This window comes from Notechis scutatus, chromosome 4 (assembly GCF_049901735.1).
Source record: "Notechis scutatus isolate UNSWTSFEM ecotype Mainland chromosome 4, rNotScu1.2, whole genome shotgun sequence".
NCBI classification, from domain to species: Eukaryota; Metazoa; Chordata; class Lepidosauria; order Squamata; family Elapidae; genus Notechis; species Notechis scutatus.
In genome coordinates this window covers 29,558,156-29,581,172 of record NC_142012.1, presented here as the reverse complement: position 1 = coordinate 29,581,172, position 23,017 = coordinate 29,558,156, and the positions used below count along the sequence as shown (strand labels likewise).

At 35.6% G+C, this 23,017-nt stretch overlaps 1 protein-coding gene across 2 annotated transcripts in view; it reads right to left on the bottom strand.

Moving 5' to 3' along the window:
- SLC10A7 (solute carrier family 10 member 7) overlaps positions 1–23,017 on the bottom strand; it is a 145,203-nt gene that overhangs the window by 5,168 nt on the left and 117,018 nt on the right. For both annotated transcript variants that reach the window (XM_026668776.2, XM_087963064.1), the window contains 3 exons: positions 20,162–20,327; positions 18,209–18,260; positions 13,982–14,055 (listed from right to left, as the gene is read on the bottom strand). In XM_026668776.2, coding sequence (XP_026524561.1) covers positions 13,982–14,055; positions 18,209–18,260; positions 20,162–20,327 — 292 coding nt within the window. The remainder of the gene's footprint in view (positions 1–13,981; positions 14,056–18,208; positions 18,261–20,161; positions 20,328–23,017) is intronic.

Sequence of the window (23,017 nt, the reverse complement as noted above, 5' to 3'; positions counted from 1 at the left end):
CTCTGGAAAGAGTGCAGAAAAGAGCAACAAAAATGATTGGGGGACTGCAGGTTAAAACATATGAAGAACAGTTGTAAGAATTGGGTACATCTAGTCTAGTGAAAAGAAGGATTAGGGGTGACATGACAGCAGCGTTCCAATATCTAAGGGGCTGTCACAAAGGAGAGGGAGTCAAGCTATCTCCAAAGCACCCGAAGGGCAGGGCAAGGAGCAATGGAGAGAAATTCATCCAGGAGAGAATCGACCTAAAACGAAGGAGAAATTTCCCGATAGTTAGAATAATGAATCAGTGGAACGACTTGTCTCCAGAAGTTGTGGGGGCTCTAACACTGGAGGCTTTTGAGGAGAGGTTGGACAACCATTTGTCTGAAGTGGTGTAGGATTTCCTGCTTGAGCAGTGGGATGGACTAGAAGACCACCAAGGCCCCTTCCAATTCTATTAGTTGTTTTTAATCTGATGCTTTTAACGCTAGGTATAAGCTATCCACTCTGGATTATGGGAAAGCAAAGGTAAAACACAGGACTGTTGCAAAAGAGATACTGTACCTCAGCTCAGAGGTCTGGGTTGGGGCAGAAACAGGCTCAGATTATGTCTGGCATTGATTGAGCAGGAAAATTGCATTGACAGGCTTTCATTACCCTGCTAGCAATAAAGATCTTTCTAAGAAAGAGTTTGTCTCTGAAGTGGCCTTCTTGTAGTGCTTTGATACTCTATGATTGAGACAACATAGAACTTGGAAACATTCTATAAGTACGTGAGAAAATATGAAAAAGTTATATTTTAAAAAACAGAGGAGTCATATGTCACAAGAAATAATTCCAATTTAGGGAAATTAAACATGTTCTAATGCTATATATGATATGATAAAGTAGGATGATGGGTGGAGACAAGATGGTGATGGATCAGCAGTTTTCCTGTTGAGCTCCAACCATGCAATTTATTTGGTTTAAATAGCCTTACGATATTTTATTTCGTTTAAATGGCTTAGCTACAGAAAAGGTGAGATGTTTTGCATGTTCCACAACTAGGACTGGATTTTCTGTCACTAGGCAAATTGGTCATAAAGCACATTACTGGGTGACAGCAATCTTGGCCTTCCCTATTGCCAAATTCCACAAATCGTTAGACGAGGATCCACCCCAATCCAAGTCATTCTGGGCTTGATCCTCCCAGGCTGAATTACTACTATGGACTGTACTCTAAATGCTGCAACCAAATTACTTCAGACCCTAGTAATGGTTTAAGCTGCAAATATCAATGCAACTATTGTACTTTGTAGATCTGGATAGATTTGTTGTGCCTTTTTGTTAAGTGGTGAGTGAGTTTAGGGCAGGGGTGTCAAACTTGATTTCACTGAGGGCCGTATCAGGGTTGTGTTTGACCTCAGGGTGTGGGGTGGGCATGGCCAGCTCAACGCCACTTGTGTCGGCGCTTGTGGTGGCCTGCACGCTCTACCAACAAAAACGGGCTCTCGAGCTCCAATTTTGGTCACAACTGCCTCCTTCAACCCTCTGCCAGTGAAAATGGAGCATGCGGCCCTCCCGAGCTCAGTTTTCACTGGCAGAGGGTTGCAGGAGGCTGTCACAGCCGAAAACAGAGCTTTCACTGGCAGAGGCATGAGGGCTGGTCCTTCACTGTTTCCAGGGAAGCCCCACGGGCCAGATCTAAACACCCTGTGGGCTGCATCCTGCCTGCAGTCCTTGAGTTTGACACCCCTGGTTTAGGGAATATTTAGAACAGTAAAAATCTATGGTTTTGGTTGGGTTGGTTTCTTGCACTTTAACGTCCATGTTCTTGTGTCCTGTTGATGTTCAATGTCAGGATACATTTACATGTAAATTTATAGAACTTGGGGCTGCAGGGTTTCAGTTTTCTTATATATAGTATCATTTTTTGCAGCCATTAAACTGACCTACACACGCATTCAGCTCAGAGCAACACAAGAATTTTAAAGACAACACAAAACCTATGACAAAATAAAAAGCAAAAAAGTCCTCTGTTGCTTTAACCTGCTTGAAGAAGAGTGCAAGTTTTTGCCTAGTGCTACTTACGGCCTGCTCTAAAAAAAAAAATAACTCAATGAAACTATTTAAGAAATCTACAAAAAAAGAAATGGCTGAAAAAGATTGCACCCTCTGGCAAAAAAAGATGCTCTTTTTTACAGCACGCATGACTTCAGTTTAACCCAGTAGAAAAATCAGTAAGTATATGCCTCCTATGCTGATACTCCGCATACTTTCACATATAGCCATCTGTTTTCTTGTTTTTTTTTAACTGTTTCTTTTGCAATCGCTACATTCCATGAAAATAGCATGCTGAACTTCACACCATTTTAAAGCTGTAATTGTAAAAACAAATTGGCAAATTCCATCTTGCTCTCCTTGAAGCTACAGAAATGAACAAATCGGCGTTGATGCTTCAGGTGTGACAGGACCCAAACGGGCTTTAGAAGATAGCATTTGACTTTATGGCACCCCGCATGCACTTACAACTTTACAGGAATTTTAAAACTGACATGCTGAAGAATGTTTATAAATCATTAATAAAAATGCCTCTTTAATACCATGCATTGTTTGAGAGATGCAAGGAGGCACATAGTGTAAATGGTTTTCTTTCTGACTAATGTAATTTATAAAAAAAAAACAAAAAACCCATGTCCCCACTGTGTACAAGTATAACCAAGGATAGATAAAGAGCATCATCTCAGCACATTACTACCTGATCCAATCACTTGGGAAATCCCTAATGTACAGCACATCCTATTTCCATGTTACACATGACACATTTGTCTAAAATTACTCAACAGATTTTGACATTGCAGCATAGAGCTTTCAACTGTCATCTCCCAAGCAGGAAATCCACGTAAGAGCAACAAGGATCCAAGGATTTATTTTATCTCAGACCCATGATCACAAAGATGAAACACGAAGAACTGAAGTTCACATTCTCACTTCCCTACGTCCATTCTCTATTTTGATATTTTTGTTTTATGTACCTTAACCTCTATAATTTGCTCCGAGTAGCAACTGAAATACAGGAAATTCATCATGCAAAATGAAATTATTATTTGGCCCAATTCTTATTTATTCTAATAGTTGGAGTTCTATTTCTTCAGTAGACATTCAAAGCAATTCATTTTTTTTACTACTGAATTACACTCCGAATCACTTTCATATATTTACAGTATATATTTTACTGAAATATTCTAGGTAAAGCTTTAGAGCTATGATGGCGAACCTATGGCACGCGTGCTGGAAGTGGCACATAGAGCCATCTCTACAGGCACGCAAGCTGTCGCCCCAGCTCAGTTCCACTGCGCATGCGTGCGCGCCTCCCACCAGCCAGCTGATTTACGGGTATCTGCCTTGCATGCGTGTGTGTGTGTGTGTGGGGGTCCTGCGTGCATGCGCAGGGCGCGGAGGGAGCGCAGGGGATCCCGCACACATGCACAGGGGGGGAGCACAAGGGGGGTCCCGCATGCATTGTATTATGGGTGCAGGCATGCATGCGCACTCTCACACATTCACACATGCACTTTCGGCATGCGACAACAAAAACATTAGCCATCACTGCTTTAGAGGAATTAGCTACTTGTAACATGGATGCACAGGAGTAGTCTTGCCAATATGACAACTATGTTGACGCCATCATATCCATTAGCAGTCTGGCTAGGGATTCTTGGAATTATGGCACCAGATTGGGATATTTAACAAAAGACAAAAAGCTTCTTTGGTTAAATAACAGCCCCCCCCCCCCGAAAATGGACTTTTCTGCCCATAAAAAGGCTTATCTCCCAAACATAAAAATAAGACAACCCCACTAAAGAGCACCTTTCACATATTCTTTTCACAAAACAAAATTCTTTGGGCCATGTAAACAGGCCATACGCCAAGCTTGTAGCGATGAAAGGTGTCTATTTTATATATGGCTGTAATGAAGGATACACTACTTGAAGACATCTGTCAAAGGAAAAGTTAAAACACAGTCTAATTTGATTTGACTTCTCAGTTTGATATTACTGTCAGGCAATAAGTACTAAAAGCTTGCAACCGCACTGTTTTATGGTGCACAAACCTTTCAATGGTTTAAAGGAGCTATCTATCTGTCTGTGTGTGACTGTGTGTGTGTGTGTGTGTGTGTGTGTGTGTGCGTGCGCATGTGCATGTGTGTATAAAAGCATCAAAAGCTGCACAGGGCATGGGAGTGTTAATGCTATACACACATTAAGCCTATACACATTTGTTTCAGCTCTTATTTTGTCAGATGAACAAAGAAAAAGAATTGTTTCCCAAAATCACCATTTTGCAGGTGAATTTCAGAGGTGCAATCTCTGGGTAGGGGATGAAATTTCAGCTGCAAATGCAAAGATGGGCCTAAATTTGCTAGTAGGCTCTGGGTTGCCTAATCAACCCATCTATATACACAACAAAGGGCAAGAGAAAAAGAGCCATTTGGTGATCACTTCAGCTTACTTTGGTATTTTCTGAATGTGGAACTACAATATGCTGCATTAGCATCCAATGCAAAGAACCAAATTTCTAATTTAAAAGGCAATTTTTTTTTGCAGCACCTTGATCAGTTGTGTCATTCTACATCATGCAAGAATACAGTACTTCAGTGTGTTTCTGGATAGGTAGCACTGGTACAGTGAAACAAAATAAGTATTTACAAAAAGGAAAGGAAACAGAAATGTCTGCCTATTATTTTACCATTTTGTAAAAAAAACAAAAAACAAAACACTTGCATTAATTTTTATGGGATAGAGCGCTTTCCTGAAATAGGTATTTTTTATTTTGGACATTATTACAGATTTCAAGGAGCTGGAAGCATAAGCAATGAAAGGGAGTCCAAGAGTCAGTGGCATTTACTCATTTGGGGGATTTTAGAGCATCTCTGAAAAGAATTGGCTTATTTCCCATTGAGGTAATTGTCATAGTAGCACATCTACTAGATATTGAGTGAATCCTATTGTTGCTGATTAGGTATGAATTGCAGATAAAGAATTACAGGGTCTTTTCTATGTTACAAAGTAATCATGTTACAGGCTCTACCACCTGTATCAAAAGTTTCAAGCAAAATATGTATGTGCTGCAAACATTTGAATCAAGTGATGACAAATAGGCATCAAAGAATATCTGGAGGTGCCAAACTGTGTGGGAGTTTGAAAATGACTGCATTTGGAAACAATCAGAATAATCTCACTTTACTTGGGGTATCTTAAGAAGGAACGTAACAGAGTTCCAAAAGTTTCTTTCCATTATGCTCGTCTGTAGTAGAACATTTATGAGAGCGTCTCAAACACTATTAACAGATGACTCAAAAGAGTTATTTGTCATTTGATAGTAGCCTTAAAGCAAAGATGACCAACATTTCTTCCTAGAGAGAATTGCATTCCCTCCGGGGTAGCTGGCAGTCTGCCTAGTGGGCTCAGCTGAAGCAGGCTAGGTCACAGTAAGTGTCCTTGGGCTGTCCTTCATTTTTGTCTCTGACAGTCACTTGTTGTCCCCCCCCCCAATTCCCCCCCAGGTAGCAGAACTGCACTGAAGGCAGAGGACACCAGAAGTCTCTCCCTAGTATCTTGTATTTTGGGGAAGGAGGAAGGAGAAGGTCGATATTATGTTGAGGGCTGCATGAAATTAGCCTGAAGCCACATGATGGATGATCATGTAAGGTAACCCATTCATCAATTCAGTATAAACAATGCTAGATTGGAATAAGCATTTATGAGAAATGTGGGGCAGCTAAGATTGCTTAGGTCACAACCTACTAGACAAACATATGCAAACAATTTTTGTTTGGATGCTTTCTTTTCATTATGAAAGTAACATAAGCTAAACAGTAACATTTGTCATAAAAGCAAAAGATTTCCTTATAGTAAAATAAATCACATGTGCATGGTAAATAGTAAGGAAGACAAGGAAAACAAGAAGCATCTTCTGGAAACATCAGCAACATTCACTTTCTCTCTGGTGAAATTCATTCCACATCTTGTGCCTTCATATTATATTTTTCCCTGTTGACACCAGCCACCAATACAACATACATAGTGATAGTGACATAAATATTTTTTAGACGTTAAAAAGAGGAAAAGTTCAATATATTGATAGAAAGAGCCTAGCAGGACCCCAAATGCCTATTTCTGTATTCTACATAATTCTGTGAAAGGCCACAGGGTGAAGATATTATGAAGGCAAAGCAGTTAATGTGGGATTCAAAGCTATTCCTTTTAGGAAAGTCTTTCTCAGGGAAGGAGATGATTCAGTCTCACAGACAATAAATCTTGAAAAAAGAGAAAGAAAGAAATCTGTTTTTCCTTTTGTGTTATAACTAGTAGTAGATGCAGCAAACCCGCTAAAACCCCCCACAGTTTTGAAGGGCTTATTTTCAAAATTTCTGTGTTGAGGTCTACGTCTCTTGCCTATAGGGAAATTCTGCAACAATAACTTTGAATCTCCATTTATCTGCAAGTTTGTCAGAGAAGTCATGGAAAACGAAGAGATGGCAAACTATCCAAAGTTGTTTTTCCTATGAATGGGGGTTTCAAAGGGCCATCCTCCCTTTCTCTCCATCTTGATCAATTGAATTTTAACTGAATTTTAAATGGATGGTCCTTATTGTTTTAATGCCTTACATGGTATTTACATAACCACCTAGAGTTGCCTTGGTGAGATGGGTGGCATAGAAGCTTAATAAACAAACAAACAAAGTCAGTTGGTCACTTAGTCAGGCAGTCAGTAATTTACAGTGCTCATGTTTTCACAGAATTGACATCCAGTTGGTAAAAAAGCAGCGCTGCCGGTAGATTTAAATGTTGTTTTAGGTATAATGTAAAATATGAGTTGGGTGTACAGTATTCTGCTTCCTTTCCATGAATTTGTATAATCTGGGACTGAAGTTTAACAAAAGTATTGCTGTATGATTCATGTTCCAATTCCTGAATAATATTTCCAAATATTTGTTATGAAACATTTGTTACCAACATTTTAAGACATTCGCCTTAAATTCAAAAACACCACTATACGTCACTGTAATGTACTAGTACTTAATTAGCAAGGAATTGGAACGTGAATCATACAGCAATACTTTTTAGAAAAACAAGATGAAACTTCAGTACTAAATTCAGCCGGTGTCAGCATGCTGAAGCTAACAGGCTCAGTTTTACTTAGGATTCAGATGGAAGATTCTCTGGGAATACCAGAACTATAGATAAAATGATAAAGTTGAGAAATATCCTTTCTTACTGTTGTCAGGAAAACTGTATGGTGTCAGTGATATCACTAGAGGTTGAACTCAACTCAGAAGACATATTACCATTTTACAATATTGTCGCTACTTTTCCCAACTCAAGAACTTTTGTTGTGTTGGGATTACCATTGTCAGAATCACCAATCAGTATGAGTGACTAGGTTAAATCTGGGAGTGGTGACCTAAACATTACCCAGATGAGGAAGACTCTATGATCCTATTTTAATACTTTTTTCATTCTTTAGATTGTTTCACTATGCTATTATAAAATAGATGGTATTATTTATGTACAGCAGTGTTGATACAGTGTTGACAAGAGATTAGCATTATTCTGATGTTTACATAAAAATAAGAAGACATTTATGTCAATAATAACTATGATTTCTAAAATGTTAAATGTTGATAAGCATAAGGGTTTTAAAAGTTTTCATCTAAAATTGAATGTGCCATTAATATGCAACTGAATAATACATTGCTATATAATAAAAGTTTTATGTGTTAAGCTTAATACTGAGGTTACGACTATATCGACACTTCTTATTGAATACACTTTTTTTTAAAAAAAGAAAAGAACAAAGCATACGGGTATGATTTGGGTATGCAAAAATACCAAAGTAAAAATCTATACCTTTACTGAATACCTGGAATGCTTGTATGGACCTGAATGAAGTGGGATCATCTTTCATGAGGATGTGCATCTTGATCTGAGGTCTACGTTAATTCTAGATGCTTTAAAAGCCCTAAAAACTATGCTGCTACAGATGCTGTGATTCCCCGATGCTTCCATCAACATTTTATACATGGATCCATATTGTTTACATACCCTTTTAATCTATTTCTCATCATTCCATAAGTACTCAGGACATTACATGGTTAATCTCCTGAGGCATATTAGAATACTGATTTTAGCTCAAAATGAGCAAAAAGAGATTGTTTCAAATTCCACACTGAGTTATTCCCACTGAAAAGAAATGGGATGGTCTTTATTTCAACTAGGCAAAAATGGGTGACCCCATAATTATATTTGGGCAGTTAGTAGATATGATGCTATTAAGGCAGTGCACGCATCTCTATACTCTGCAAAAACTTAAGATAAAAAAAAATTCAAGTTATAAATAAAATGGGATTTCTCCATGGGAGACCTGCCAACAAACTATTACATATAAGGCCCTTTAAAAATAATAAATCAACTTTGTTTTCTACAGGAAAGAAGACAAAAAGATCTCCTGTGTCATTATCATTTTACATCTAGATATAGGATTTTTAAAGATATATATTTATAAAGAAGTATGAACTTGCTGTCACTGGAAATCTGCAATGTGGTTTTTAGTGTCTGATCCAATTAAGTATACGTTTAGAAAGAAATGTTACCAAATAAATAATTTGACAGCTGCAACTCTGAAATGACAATGGATATTTATTGATCCCTTTTTGCAGACTGAAATGGAGAAATGTAAACTTCAACTGACTGTGATCTCTTGGGTGAGACTCTAGCTCAACATAGTAAACAATTGTTGTCTTCTGATGCACATTTTAGTACTACTACAGGCAGTTTTCTAACTATTAATTCAAAAATTGCTAACAGCAGAGGACAAAGTGAAAATTCTAGAAAATGCCTCATTACTCACTTTTCTTCCTCAATAAAAAAGTTTAATTTGAAAATATTATATTTTAGATGAAATTATGATTGTATCTTATATTTCATTCTATGTAATCATATAAACATTCAGTCTCTTGTGAAACTGATTTATTGACTCTGAAATTGCTCCTCAGTCTGTTCAATGAATGTAAATCATTGCTATTGAAGTAGCTAGAAATTAATCCAGAATAAGAGCACTCAAACTAAGGATGAAACCACTTCTCTAGGGACAAGTTGTTATCTGAAAGCAACTATGAACTAGTCTTTAATACTGCAACCAATTGTACAGAGTCTGAACATTATACCCTGTCATATTTTGGATAATTACAGCCAACGGAGGAATATCCCCTTTTTAACCATTTGCTACTACACTTACATTATTAATGATATTATCCAAAGTTTGAATTGATTAACACTCAGGTCAGTTTTTATATAAATATATATCGGAAATGAGCCATAGCTTTTCTTCTTCTTTTTAGGGAAAGAGCAAGGAAAAGGAGGATTGTAATACAAATTTGAATTCCAGAATGTAGTTAGCATAGCTATTGAACAAAATAGCATAAGAACAACATAGCATAAGAAAGAGAAAAAATTCAGATTTGAAAAAAATAGGAGGTACCACTTTTAGTTTTTTTTAAAGAGCTGGCATATTCAGAATAGAATAGAAAGGAAAAGAATAGAATAGAACAGAATATTCTTTATTAGCCATATGTGATTGGACACATAAGGAATTTGTCTCCGGTACATAATCTCTCAGTGTACACACAAAAAACAAAGTAATATAATCACAACAATGATACCAATAAGAGGGGTTAGTAGAGAAGATGAGAAATATAATAATACAGCCATACTACATGGGTAAATATCCTTAGACTTAAAACAGTATCTTGGGAGTTAGTTATTTAGCAGAGTGATGGCACGAAGGATAAAATTGTGTGTAACTTATTTTTTAAATTAGGACATAGTGCACAATACTGATCAATGGATTATTACATTACTTGATTATTGTTTGGGAGATGAAGGTTATTAAAGTTCTTGCTGACAACTGAAATACTGAAGGTACCTATTGTAAGCTAGGAAACACTTGTACATCCATTCATCATGCGTTCATATGCGACACACATTTTAAATTGCTCCATTGTCCAAATTGATGCCATGCTTACTGAGAGCTATCAGCATTTAAAACAGACTTAAAATCCATTTTAAAAGTTTAAGTAGATAGGCCAACTGTAGCAGACTGAATGTGTGTTAAATAAATAAAATGATATACTTAGAAATCCAATGGCAAAAAAACCCAGAGGATTGTACTGATATCTTTGCTAGAGGAATGGAAACCACTGGAGGTGCTGATCCCGCCTGGCACATCCCAAAATAAGTCTGAAGATTTGGCATTGCTTCTAAGCAGATAGGAAGGAAACAAAGGGAAAACTCTCTTCTGGTCAAACAAAAATTTTGCCACAGTGTTCAGCCCAAAATTGAACTTCCTGCAAATATATGATTCTTTGATAATTTAATAATATTTTTTATGATCATACAAGGTTTACAAACAGGAGATAAGACTCTTCAAAAAGGGCTAAACCTCACTTAATTTTTGATGAATTTCCTATATTATTTGTGAATTGACAACTTCTAGCAGGCACTAGTTGTTCTTTAGTATAAAAGCCTCCTTTAAGTTGAGCTTGACTCGATAGGTTCATGTTCAAATAGTATTCTTAGCAACAAGCCCAATTATCTTGGTCCAGGATGCAGCTTTGACTTCTCAATGTAGTTGACAGTCTCCTATTTAAAGCCTAGCTAGTCCCAACTCCATTTAGTTTTCCAACCCAGACAAAGTCCGCCAGATGCTATTACTATTTATGGCCTCTATAATGCAGGTTGTTGCTAACTCATCCAAAGGGAGAGGAATGCTCAAGTGCAGCTAACAAATGCTCCAGTCTTATTTTAGAAGAGCCGACCTGATTGTTGTGCCACTTCTTCTTCTAAGGTCTCCTTTCTTCTTCCGAATTAACTCTAGGGAATAACATCATGTTGGACTTTCCAGACAGATTATGTGAAACCATAGCTCAATGTCATTCCCAATAGCCAAGCTTATAATTAAAGGTCAAATAGTCACTTCATCTGCAATCAATCAGTAGAAGAAGTTCTAATATCAAGAACCAATCAATCAATGGCAAATACACTAATAAAAGCCATGAATCAAATGCCTGTATTTCATGTATTGCATGTAAGGTGCATGTACTGTATGTTACAAAAAGTGGAAAGCAAAGCAAAATGAGAATAAATAAGCCTGGGGGAATCTCCAGAGAGGTATAACATTTATCTTCACTTATTAGCGCTTATATCTTTAATTATGTAATAAAATTAAATAACAAATAAAAGTGATATCACAAGCAGCAGTTAGGCAGCCTCATAAAAATCCACAGACTATTTCTATTAATGGTATCAATCAAAATGGAATTAATAGATTGAACAGTAGTTTCCTGTGAACTTGATATTCTCCAGACATTTTCAGAATTCAATTCCAGAGTTGTCTGGGAATTCTGGGAACTGAAGTCCCAAAACTTTATACCCCACTATGGTAGGCAGCAAGTTGAAGAAGATTGAACAATGGTTAAGAACTTCTGTAAAGGTTAAATATGAAAAAGGAGAAGGGAGGAAACAGTTCTCGATTCTAACACATTCATCCCTTTGTGTCCTGAGCTCACATAGCTATAAAGTACAAATAAAATACTGCCTCCCCCCCCCCAAAAAAAATATCCACCAGCATATGGGAGGGAGCTGTGTTTTTCTCTGTATGAAGCAAGAACTTTTCCATGGTTCCAAACAGAGGAAGTGGCAGATGGCCTCTTGAGCATTTTGCATATGGGAATTCACTGGTTTTAATACAGGGAAAGAGAACTGTCTTATAAGAGCCTTCTCAAGCTTCTCTTATCACCACTTCTAAAGCTTCAAAGCTGTCATTTCCCCCCCTCCTTTGCTGGCGCTGTGCTATAATCCCCAGGGAACTGAAACATGGCACCCTGCGGAGGCTTCACATGCCAGAATGTTAAAAATCAGTTTAAACTCCAAGTGAAAGAGCTTTTGTGGCAGGAAGCCCCTAAGTGCTCTTGTTTGCTTAGTGATGGTAGAGTTTTGAAGGCAGATTAAAACCTCTTCACAGAGAACTTAAAAGAAAGCCCTGAAGTTCACAGAGGACCTTAAATATTCAGACACAGGTATTAAATGGGATCTTGCTTGCATCTCCCCAAACCTGCTCAGGTAAATTATAATGGAGTATCTCAATATAAAAGGAAAACGGCATCAAAAGTCCTAATTTCACTGGGAGGAAATCTTGCGATCAGATTACAGATGTACTTCTATTATTCAAGAAAAAATCGGCTCTGCACAAAAACTTCATTTTAATGTCAGCCACCACCAAAAAAAGGTTTTCTTGCCTGGTAACCTTATGCTTTATTCAAGGTCAGACTTTTTGGGAAAAGAGAAGAAGTTAGCAGGCATGCAATTCTCCCTGCACTTTTCTGGCATTTTACCATGATGTGAAATCTTGAAAAACACACTCCATCATTATTGACATCCACATTTGAAAGCAAATAACTTACCTATGCTTTTATAATTCATCCTAAAATTTGAAGACTATGGCCTGCAGGAAAGTCTGATCAAAAGTATCTCTTTTACTCAAAAGACAAATATAGTTCAAAGTATTGTACATCAATGACTCATAATAATCTTAAATTAAAATCCAATCTGCAATTATTGGAACGGATTTTGTTGTTTTAACTCGCTCATAATTTTAATGAATTTCTCCTAGTCCTTCCATATAAAAATAAAATATTAAATTGATGAACAGGGAAAAAATAAAAATGCCTTAAGCCAGCCTTATCAGTAACAAATGGCAATACCTTATTCTGTTGCTGAACCTAAAGCCATAAAGGTAGGGTAGGTAGGTAGGTAGGTAGATAGATAGATAACCAGTAGGCAGACATATAGACACAGATTCAATTATGTCATCATGGCATTTCTGTTTCCATATGCAAGCAGATGTGACAAACATATATGAATTTTAAATTGTCTATTTGTTCCTTTTTAATAATCATAAATTACAAGACTTAAATGGAACATATAGCACTGCCTCCCTACAAAATTGCAATCATATTTTAACTAAACTTTATATCTACAAGCGTAAGTATAAGGACAGAATTCTGAATGACTAGAAGGTCAATGTTTTCAGAATACTAATTTGTAATTGAATAAATGCACAGTTCTGAAATTTCTCAAGATAAAAACCTGTTTTTTAATGAAACATTCTACCAAATGTTTTTCTTTATATAGCAAATACTTTGTGCATTGCAATTTTGAGCTACAATATTTTTTGCTATTTAATTGTATTGAAATTTGTCAAATAATAATTTGAAACAAATCAACTGTTTCAATATTAGATTACAGATATAGAACATGAGAAACAAGGAAATAGCTTTTTCAAAAGAAAGTACAGATTAATAGCACAGTAAAACAATTACTGTATTCAACTCCCAAAGGAGAAAGCCACATTGTCTTCCTCTTAGAAAACCTACATTTGCACGCTGCAGAAATTATACTAATATTAATGCTATATTTTTATATAAACTTTTATATTGCATCAAATCTCTGAGTCAATAATAGTACCGTGTTTCTCATATAATAAGGCCGGGTCTTATTTTTTTTTGAGCCCCGAAAAAATGGCTAGGCTGTCTTTTCGGGGGTGACTTAATTCCCTCCCTTGCATCTTCAGGCGGGCAGCGACGGCTTGGATGTTGACCTCGGCGTTGGTGGGGCACTTCGTATCGGGGTCAACGCAGGCAGCACCATATCCGAGTGTGCAACAAAAGTACTTCCTAATGGCAAGCCCCCCCACCATTTCCCCCAGTTTGCATGTTTTAATATAGGCCTTAATTTGGGGGGAGGGGCTTAATTTCATTTCATGCCTATAAAACATGCTGGGACTTCCTATTGGGGGAGGCCGTATTGTTGGAGAAACAGGGTAGTATACATAAGTGCTTTTATAACAAAGCCCATGTAGGAGCAATGTAGTCAGACAATTGTTGAAAATAAAGACTTACCTAAGGTTAGAGATTTGTGTGTGGAACAGAAAATAATAGCCACTGTGTCTGCTGGTGTAAAGCCAGAACTCTTTCTAGGAAAAAATGTGACAAAAATTTAATATCTCTTCCACCAAATGTTTACTAACATTTATTTTAAAGACATTATTGTTTTCAATTTTAATTCAGCTTTGCTGACTTTATTACACTCACATATGCTTGGCATTTGCGTTTTTAAATTTAAGTCAGACATGCACAACTTCTCCTTGCTGACTTGAGGTCTGTTGGAAGGTGGTGGTTATAAAGTCACCTTTGCTCACATGGAAGGTATATTAGATTATATTAGATAGATGATAGATAGATAGATAGATAGATAGATAGATAGATAGATAGATAGATAGATAGATAGATAGATAGATAGATAGATAGATAGATAGATAGGAGATGGAGATAGGCAGACAGTTGTATACAAATAAAATAAATTTCTTTGAGAGTCATGCTAAACTTTGTATACCAGGTCAAAAGTTACAGTGTGAAAATGAGTGTGACCAAACTATTTGGAAAAAGCTTTCAAGAATAAATTGTATCCATTTCTTCTTTTCAAAAAATATGTTGCCTCAGAACTAAAATGTTTATACATTCTTTGGCATTTTACTAGGTCACAGTAAATTGGTTTCCAAATTTGCTTTATTCTGATTACTTATAACTTATTATTCTTTCTTTTTTTGGAGCAAATTCAAAGATGAAATTACAAAAATAACATCTCTTAACAATCATTTTCTTCAAAGAGAAGCCATAAATCTTAACCACAGCATATAAAGAAATATTTTCAATCAAGGATAGACTCTAGAAATTAAAAGCGCAAGAAAAAAGTGGAAAATATAATAAGATTCGAAAAGTTTTCATTGGGTGCTTGTTTTAAACTTAAAATAGTACGTGTAGTTTTAGAATTATGCCTTCCATCTGCTTTATCTTCTGGTTCTTCCTATTCTTTCAGTTCTGAGGGATAGAAATTTGAAGGATTTGCTGACTAACTTCTCACAAAAGCAACAGCATCCATACCCAGGAGAATTTTAATTTCTGTAGGCTTAATCCAAACGAGGCAGAAAGCCAAATAAATTCACAATTTCTATATAAGCAGAACAACATTTCTCCAATTCAATTTGAAGTTTGCCTAATATAATATTCACGTACTTCTACTCTGAACTTGTTTCATCCAATTAGCTTGCAGTCACTTTTTCCATCTGGATAAAACTGAATTGTGTCTTCTTACTGTTACTCTTTTATTGGGAAATATGATTTCTGCACAATTATTGGTGTTCTCAGCTTCTTTGTGAATCTGCTGAAGTTTATTCTCCCCAGGCCCCGGACGGACATTCAGGGACAGAATTTGAAATCAAAAATAGATTTCTTGGGGCCTAAGCATTCAAACTAATATTCAAAATAAATGCTTGCAAAAAAGGCAAATTCTTCTGGAATAGCAGTTTGGAGCTTGTTCTTCTGCTCACCCAGTGACAGTTACACTAAGCCTTCCAGCTCAGCTATGGGCATATACCTGTGTTACCTGTGTTAGTCTCTGGTTCCCTTTCTTCTTCCCTAATGAGACTTTCCAACTTGAGGAACCAATTCTCCTTCTGCTGGGCAATGAGCCACATCAAAACCTGGCAGAGAGAAGTATTTGTTTGCACAGTCCTAATAAGGTTGTCTAATTCTGTGCTAATTGTGTAGGTTTCTCTTTGCTATCCTCTGGAATCTGCCAGCTCTCATAATCCTCTCTTCCCTGATAGCCACATATGATCCTTCATTACAGCTTTATGTTAGCAGGCATGGAATCCGTTAAACACTCATATTCTGCAGTGGCAGTTTATTCAAAAGGAGGCCGGTGTTGAAAATCACTGATGGCAGTTTCAGTGTGCTTGCTAATTTGCAAAACTGCACAAAAATAGCTTCTTCTCTTTTGAGGCATTACCAAAAATGTTTCAAAAAACTAATCTTTGTAAGAAACCATAGAATCAACTGTAAAAAAAATACAACGATCACTTGAATGTATTTGCATGTGAACTTAACTCTCTGTTATCTTTATTTATCACACATTAGTAAGCAAATATATGAACTGTGGTCCTTTCCTTTATTTTTTGCTTTCTTCTCAGGTGCTGCTCAGGAAAAGAATCAAACTGAGCACCACATTCAAATGATACAAGGAAAGTTCCAGTATGAGGTGTTTCAAAAGTCTAGTTCTTGCCACAAAACAGAAATCCATTTTCAAATTTTTGATAGTATTGTTATGCTTCAATATCTTTGCAATCTTTGATTTGTTTGCATTGGTTGTAACCTCACTGATCTTCTATAAAAACAAGTCATTGGATAGTCTTTCATATTCATCCATTTTTTCTTCACATTTCTTCTCATTAAAAATAGAAGTCTTCTCCAAAAGGATTTTTTTTAAAAAAAAAAAAACTTTGGATAACTGAAAGTGTTTATGGTCAGAACATGCTTTCTACTGAATACCCATGTTTTGAATGTATGGCTCTAATATTGGCCTTTGAGCAAAGATGCAGTTTTGCGTGGTCTTCAAGAATTTTCTACCTTTGAAATAACAGAAAACACTTGTAGCTCAGGTTTTAGATTTTGGCAGTGGTTTGCTCTCCAAGCTTGTTTCAATTTAGTTTTTGAACATTTTGTTACCAAACTAGGTAACATCATTAGCAGGATTTTCTTGTCCTCCTTAGCTTATAAATGTCTTCTTGCCAGTTGGTCGTGTCATTGGTTGTTTGTTTGGAGCTATATTTAAATTCTGAGCAGCTGATTGGTTCTCTTATTGGTTGTTTGTTTGAATAGTCTGGTTTCTTACATATTCAAATACCGGATCTACATCAATATGCTTGTTAATTTCTCCTTTGGTAGAATACCAGGCCTCAATAAATTCATGTGTGTGGTGGGTGACGAGGTAACAAAATGTTCAGAAACTAAATCGAAACAAACTTGGAGAGCAAACCACTGCTAAGATTTCCTACCTTTGCCTAATGCATACATATGGCATTCTTTCAATATTTTCTGAATACGACATTACCGAACTCTCTTCACAAAAGTAGATGTTGATTTTAAATCCAGGGAGTTCAGGACCAGAGACACACATTTGATGGAAATTCACAGCCTTCCCCTAAGATTACTGTTATGCCTTCTGAGACTGGCAATGGACTAAATTGAATGCCTTTCAACAGCTTCTTCACAGCAACTCTTTTTTTTTTTTTTTTGCTGCATTACTTGCACATTTTGGAGTAGTAGTTATGTTGCCTCTTACTTAACCCTCTTTGAACTATTGGTTACCTTCTCGGATGTATGATGTTTGTTGTGGCATGCTACTACCTATGGTAAAGACACAGTACTGAAAGTGTTCTTGAGAGAGTTGCTTGTTCTCCTATTGTCCAACTCAGCAGAGATAGTTGCTGGTCAATGTCATGGCAAGCTAGAAAGGTAGCTGTATTGCAGGAAGCACAGCACAAAGACAATTTATTTTTATAGTTGTTAAACTAGTGGAAAAAGATGTTTTTATTAGGTTGGGAAAGAAAGCAGCTGTTGGACATTTTCGAGTTAAGGGGCTGTTTGCCCTTACAATGACTGTCTCCTAGTGGCTATCAATCCTGAAAATTCACCACTTGAGCCCAGATACTTAGAATTCAAATACAGGACTACTAGGAATAGATTGATGAATACCACTTTAATAAACATACATAGGAACATGAGATATTTCATCTATGATTAAACATATATAGTTTATGGATTTTTAAAAAACTCATGAATAGTTTTTAAATATTAATGTGAATTAGGGTAATAGTTGTTGGAAAAGCAGAAGCTATATATTAGGAAAAGAAATATCTGACTGAAAAATAGCTATTTAGACAATCTATAGAGAATACATAAAATGACTGATATGTAACTATAGACACGTTATATTTTGAAATAACATTAACATTTTGGAATAAAATTTGCATTTTTTTCAATAGTAGAAAACTATTTTTTGTTTTCTTGTTAGGTTGTTTTTCCCCTATTATTTTATTTTGTACTGTAAGGCAATACATATTTGATTTTATCTGGTTATAGATTTCAAAGAAATGAACAACCTGGCTTTGAGAAGTTGTCTTTTTTTATTTTGGTCAGAATATGCCAAAGAATCACAAAGAAAAAACAAAATTATCCTATACCCAGCTATTCTATCATATAGAAAAAAACATTACTGCCATTACTTACCTGGTAGAAAAGAAGAAAGTTAACATCATAAATCCCAGCTGCACTGAAAATACTAAAATGAAAAGCATATTGATGTGAATATGCAATACATTCAAATGTGTGCTTTAAAAATATACTCATTTTCCCACATAAAAAAGCTAATATTCTATAAAGTATTAATACTAATCTTTGTTTCTGATATGGTTGCAAGTAAACAGATCAGGCTCTAATATAATTCCATACCTCACTATTTATTTTTTTGTGTTTGAAATTTAGATCTTCCTTCCTTCCTTCCTTCCTTCCTTCCTTCCTTCCTTCCTTCCTTCCTTCCTTCCTTCCTTCCTTCCTTCCTTCCTTCCTTCCTTCCTCCCTCCCTCCTTCCTCCCTCCTTCTCCCCTCCCTCCCTCCCCTTCCTCCCTTCCTTCCTTCCTTCCTTCCTTCCTTCCTTCCTTCCTTCCTTCCTTCCTTCCAAACTATTCTCACAGGTCAAATTTTACACACAGAAAACAAATCATTCTGTTTATGTAAAAAACAAACCAGATCAGAATGCTAGTTTATTAATAACACCCAGCACTTGAATTTAAATTTTTCTTTTCACCTCTGGAAAGATGGCAATCTAGAAAATTTTGATATCATTTCATTACTTTAAAGCGTGTCTGTAATTGTAGATCAATATCCATCCCTATTACCTGATTAAGGATAGAGGATGAACAGAGGTACAACAGAAAGTATATTAGTAAATTAAGAACACTAAATTGAAGGTAATATTCCTCAATTTGGATTCTTTCCAGATCTCACAGCCCCAGAATTTTCAATAATAGTCTAGATGCACATATCGGGGGAGAATCTAAGTTGGGGAAATTGATAAAGAAGTCATAGAAGGGTTGCCCTGCATAAAATCAGTATGCCTTAGAATTTCTTTTTGTTGTGCATGATGCCATAGTCTATCATCGATGTCATGGGTGTCAAACTCAATTTCATTGAGGGCCATATCAAGGTTGTGTTTGACCTCAGAAGGATGAGTGGGTGTGGCCAGGGTGGGCATCGCCATCTTGACATCCTGCAGCCCTCTGCCAATGAAAATGGAGCCCGGAAGGGCCATGCAGACAGCAGGTTCTGTTTTCACTGGCAATGGGCTGCAGGAGGCCTCTGCAGCCAAAAACAGAGCTTTCACTGGCAGAGGCACTGTGAGGTGGTCCTCTGCTGTTTCCAGGGGGGGCCCATGGGCCAGATCTAAGCACTCTGTGGGCTGGATCCAGTCTTGAGTTTGACACCCCTGATCTATATGATATTAGAATCTACACCTGCTATTTGCATGGAAGGCAGCTCTTATCAATATGCTCAGAAATTTACCAACCTTATTTTTTAACAGAACAATTCTTTTCAAAATTATACCTTGTTGTAGTATTTTATCTTATCCCAACAGTGATTTTGTTTTTTAAAATGTTTAATAACAGGGAAATGTTATTAGACAGATAATAAATCAGTCAGTCAATCAGTCAATTAAATAAATAAGAAGGTAACTAGTAATGATTAGTAACAAAAATACTAGATAATTATAGCTATATAAAATCACACTATTTTTGTAAACCACAATAATACACATTTTAATTGAAGTCACTTCATTCTACTGAGGTATTACCAATGTATTTAAAGACACAAATTGGTATTAGGACATTAAAAAACCCAATAAACCTTCCAAAAATGCAATCAGAGACAAAAGTACTAAATAGATGGCTATAGTATTTCTAAACAGTATTTTAATTGTTTTGTACAATACTGGTCTTTGACCAAAATAAACTTTAAATAGATTACTAAAGACATGCATGTATATTACTCAGTGTACCTAAGATTCTGGCACCCATACAGAGAAACTCAGTACAGTATATATTTTCCAGATTACTTTGGTCTCCAATTCCTGGAATAAGAATACACAACTCTTTGAAAAATGTCCAAAGCATAAATAGTACTTACTTATAAAAACTATTATGATCAGGCTAAATTTATCAAGGTCAATATTTGGATTAGAGAAAGTATCACAGAATGTTGTATAGATGATCATCAAGAGTACACAACTGCTGATAGTACCAAATGGAGGCTTCTTTCTCTCAAGCCATTCCTTGATGTATCTTCGGACAATCTGAAATACAAGGAAAAGAACCAACAGGTTGCCTCTTTTCAATGCACACAGGGAGCCAAGTTGGGTATCATAAAATGAATCTGACAGTGGAAAGTCATAAAGAGAACAGAATAAATTGGATGACAGCCACAGTGAATTTCAAAGCTTCCCTGCCATATAACACTTCTTCTGGGGAATTTAACATTTGTAGTGCAACTTCCATTGGGCATCCATAATGAGAATATATTTTCAAGTATGTTCAAATCTATCCTTAATCATGCCAAATGTTCTTTGCTAGCTGTCACTGAGACATACCCATTAAGTCTCCCCAAAGTTTATCTCCTATGTTAATACAAATGGATGTATATAATTATCATAATCCCTGTTGAATCCACAAACAATACCAAGTATAACTTTGGGAATCTTAAAAATCTGACATCCTCAGGAAATCCATGAGAGCAGATAATCAAAACTGATCCATGGAACATTTAAATATTTAAGTAGGTAGTAATGCACCAGAAGTGTTAATTAAATTATAACTCATGCTTGAAAAGCAAAAGTGCATGCATTTTGGGAGCTTAAATAATTGAGAATTTAAAGATCTAGATTTTCTGAATCCAAAAACAAATTCCAATTGTATAGTTCTGCAGTATCAAATTCACACAAGGTAAGTAAATTGACAGTGTTTAATGTAATTGCTCAGATTCAAGACTAGGAAAATAAAATAAAATTAGTTTTTCAATCAGTTTTAATGCTTATTATAATAGCTACAGAATGCTTCGGTAAGTAGACTGATCATTGTGATGTATACCATATTTTAATATAATTAATCACAATATTTTCTCAATTATTTGAATAATTGAGATAGTTACTTATCAAATAAAATTAAAAACAAATCCCAGTTGGCAGTGAAGAATGTTCATAAACAATATCTAACTCAGAATATCATCACCTAATTCCTGTGTGGAGGAAATCACAAGGTATAAGATTTATCTATACGATTTCCACAGAAATAATTAAAGCTCTATATTAGCTTATTCCAATATTCCAGATATTGAGCTGATATCTTGTCATATGTTGTAAAGAACACAACAGACCAAAATGAATTGTCTGTGATCTGAATTTTTTGGTAATCAAATTGTAGGACTTCTCAGGATATGTTTAAACAGAATATCCTTGAGACATAACATAGTATTTTCACGCTAAATGGACAGATCATATAACTGCCCTGTATAATATAATATTAATGTTAATTAACATGAGAAAAAAAATAATTATTTTATCTAAATGAGAAAATCCTAAAATAAAATCAAACAATCAGATTTTAAAAAAGAATATTATCTGACTAATTTAGCTTGAATATCAAAGGAGTTTTACAGTTTGTTTGGCCAAAGCTCTAAATAAATTCATTACCAATTGTATTAATTTGGATGAAGATGAATTTACTAAATTTAGATAGAGATCCTATTAGAAGAATAAATTGAAAATGTGGCAGTCTTGCCCATCTCTTTCCATTTCATTGTTTTTATTAGTTATACCCCATCATTTTAGTGAATAAATATTTGTAGGGAATGAAAGGACAAAGTTACATATTGTAAGGAAATTTATGAGGAAGTTTGTTTTCCAGTGTTAAACCTGCCTGTTTTAATTTGATAGAAATCTGATCCTTTTCCTGCTCTCAATATAATCTGGGTTGTTAAAAGGCATTTTACCAAGTATGAAAAAAATAATTTAAGATATCAGTATTAACAAAAAGGTTAGCATAGAAACTCTAAACTTTTTACTTGAACAAAAGATTTTGCCATGGGATGGGTTAAAATTACTGACGGTCACTGAAGATGGGGATTGGAACAAGACATGGATTTCCAAGCCTACATTCTCATTTTTTGGCCAAATTAAATAAAATTACATCAAAATAATATAGAAGTGATACATGAGTCAATTTAAACTGACATATATAACTAAAATGTTATGTTCTGCCTGGAATAACTAAATCAGAAAATCACAGTTTCTTCTGTGGTGGCCAAGGAACAGAAAAGTCTGGTTTGGTATTTAGAGAAATGGGTAAAATTATCAGTCAGTAATCAAGCCAGATTCAAAATAAAATTTGTTAGGAAAATTCACTGAAAAAAAAAAGAAAATTTAAAGAGTTTGTGATTTATATGTTGATAACATCAATAATGGTAAAAAAAAGTATAAGTAGAGAATTTTATCTTTGAATGAATTATGTAATAGATTCTAGAGTCTATTGCAGCTGAAGAAAAACTCATTTGATATTTTTCAAACAAGACAATCTATATCTTTTTAAAAATAGAGCAACTAAAAAAATCTATTGAAAAGAATTCTATGTTTTACTCACACATACAGATATACAGATTTTGATTATCTAATATTTTTCAAGGTATTTAATGTTTTCCAAAATAAGCTGCAGTCTTAGTGTCTACAGTTCAGAACTTTTCTTAGCATAGTTTGTGGTCGATAGATTGATTTATATATGCTACAAGAAAACAAAATGGCCTGATGTGGAAGGAAGATGGTCAGGCAATCTTGCCAACACCTCTATAACTGATAGGAAATGCCTAAGACAAGACAGTCCCTATTACTCTCAAGTTTCAGCCAAGTCTCTCATCCAGATTTAGCAATGCCGCCAGCAACCAATCAGAATGATAGTGTTTTGGGGCAATTCAAAGAAGACACTGAAGCATTTGGTT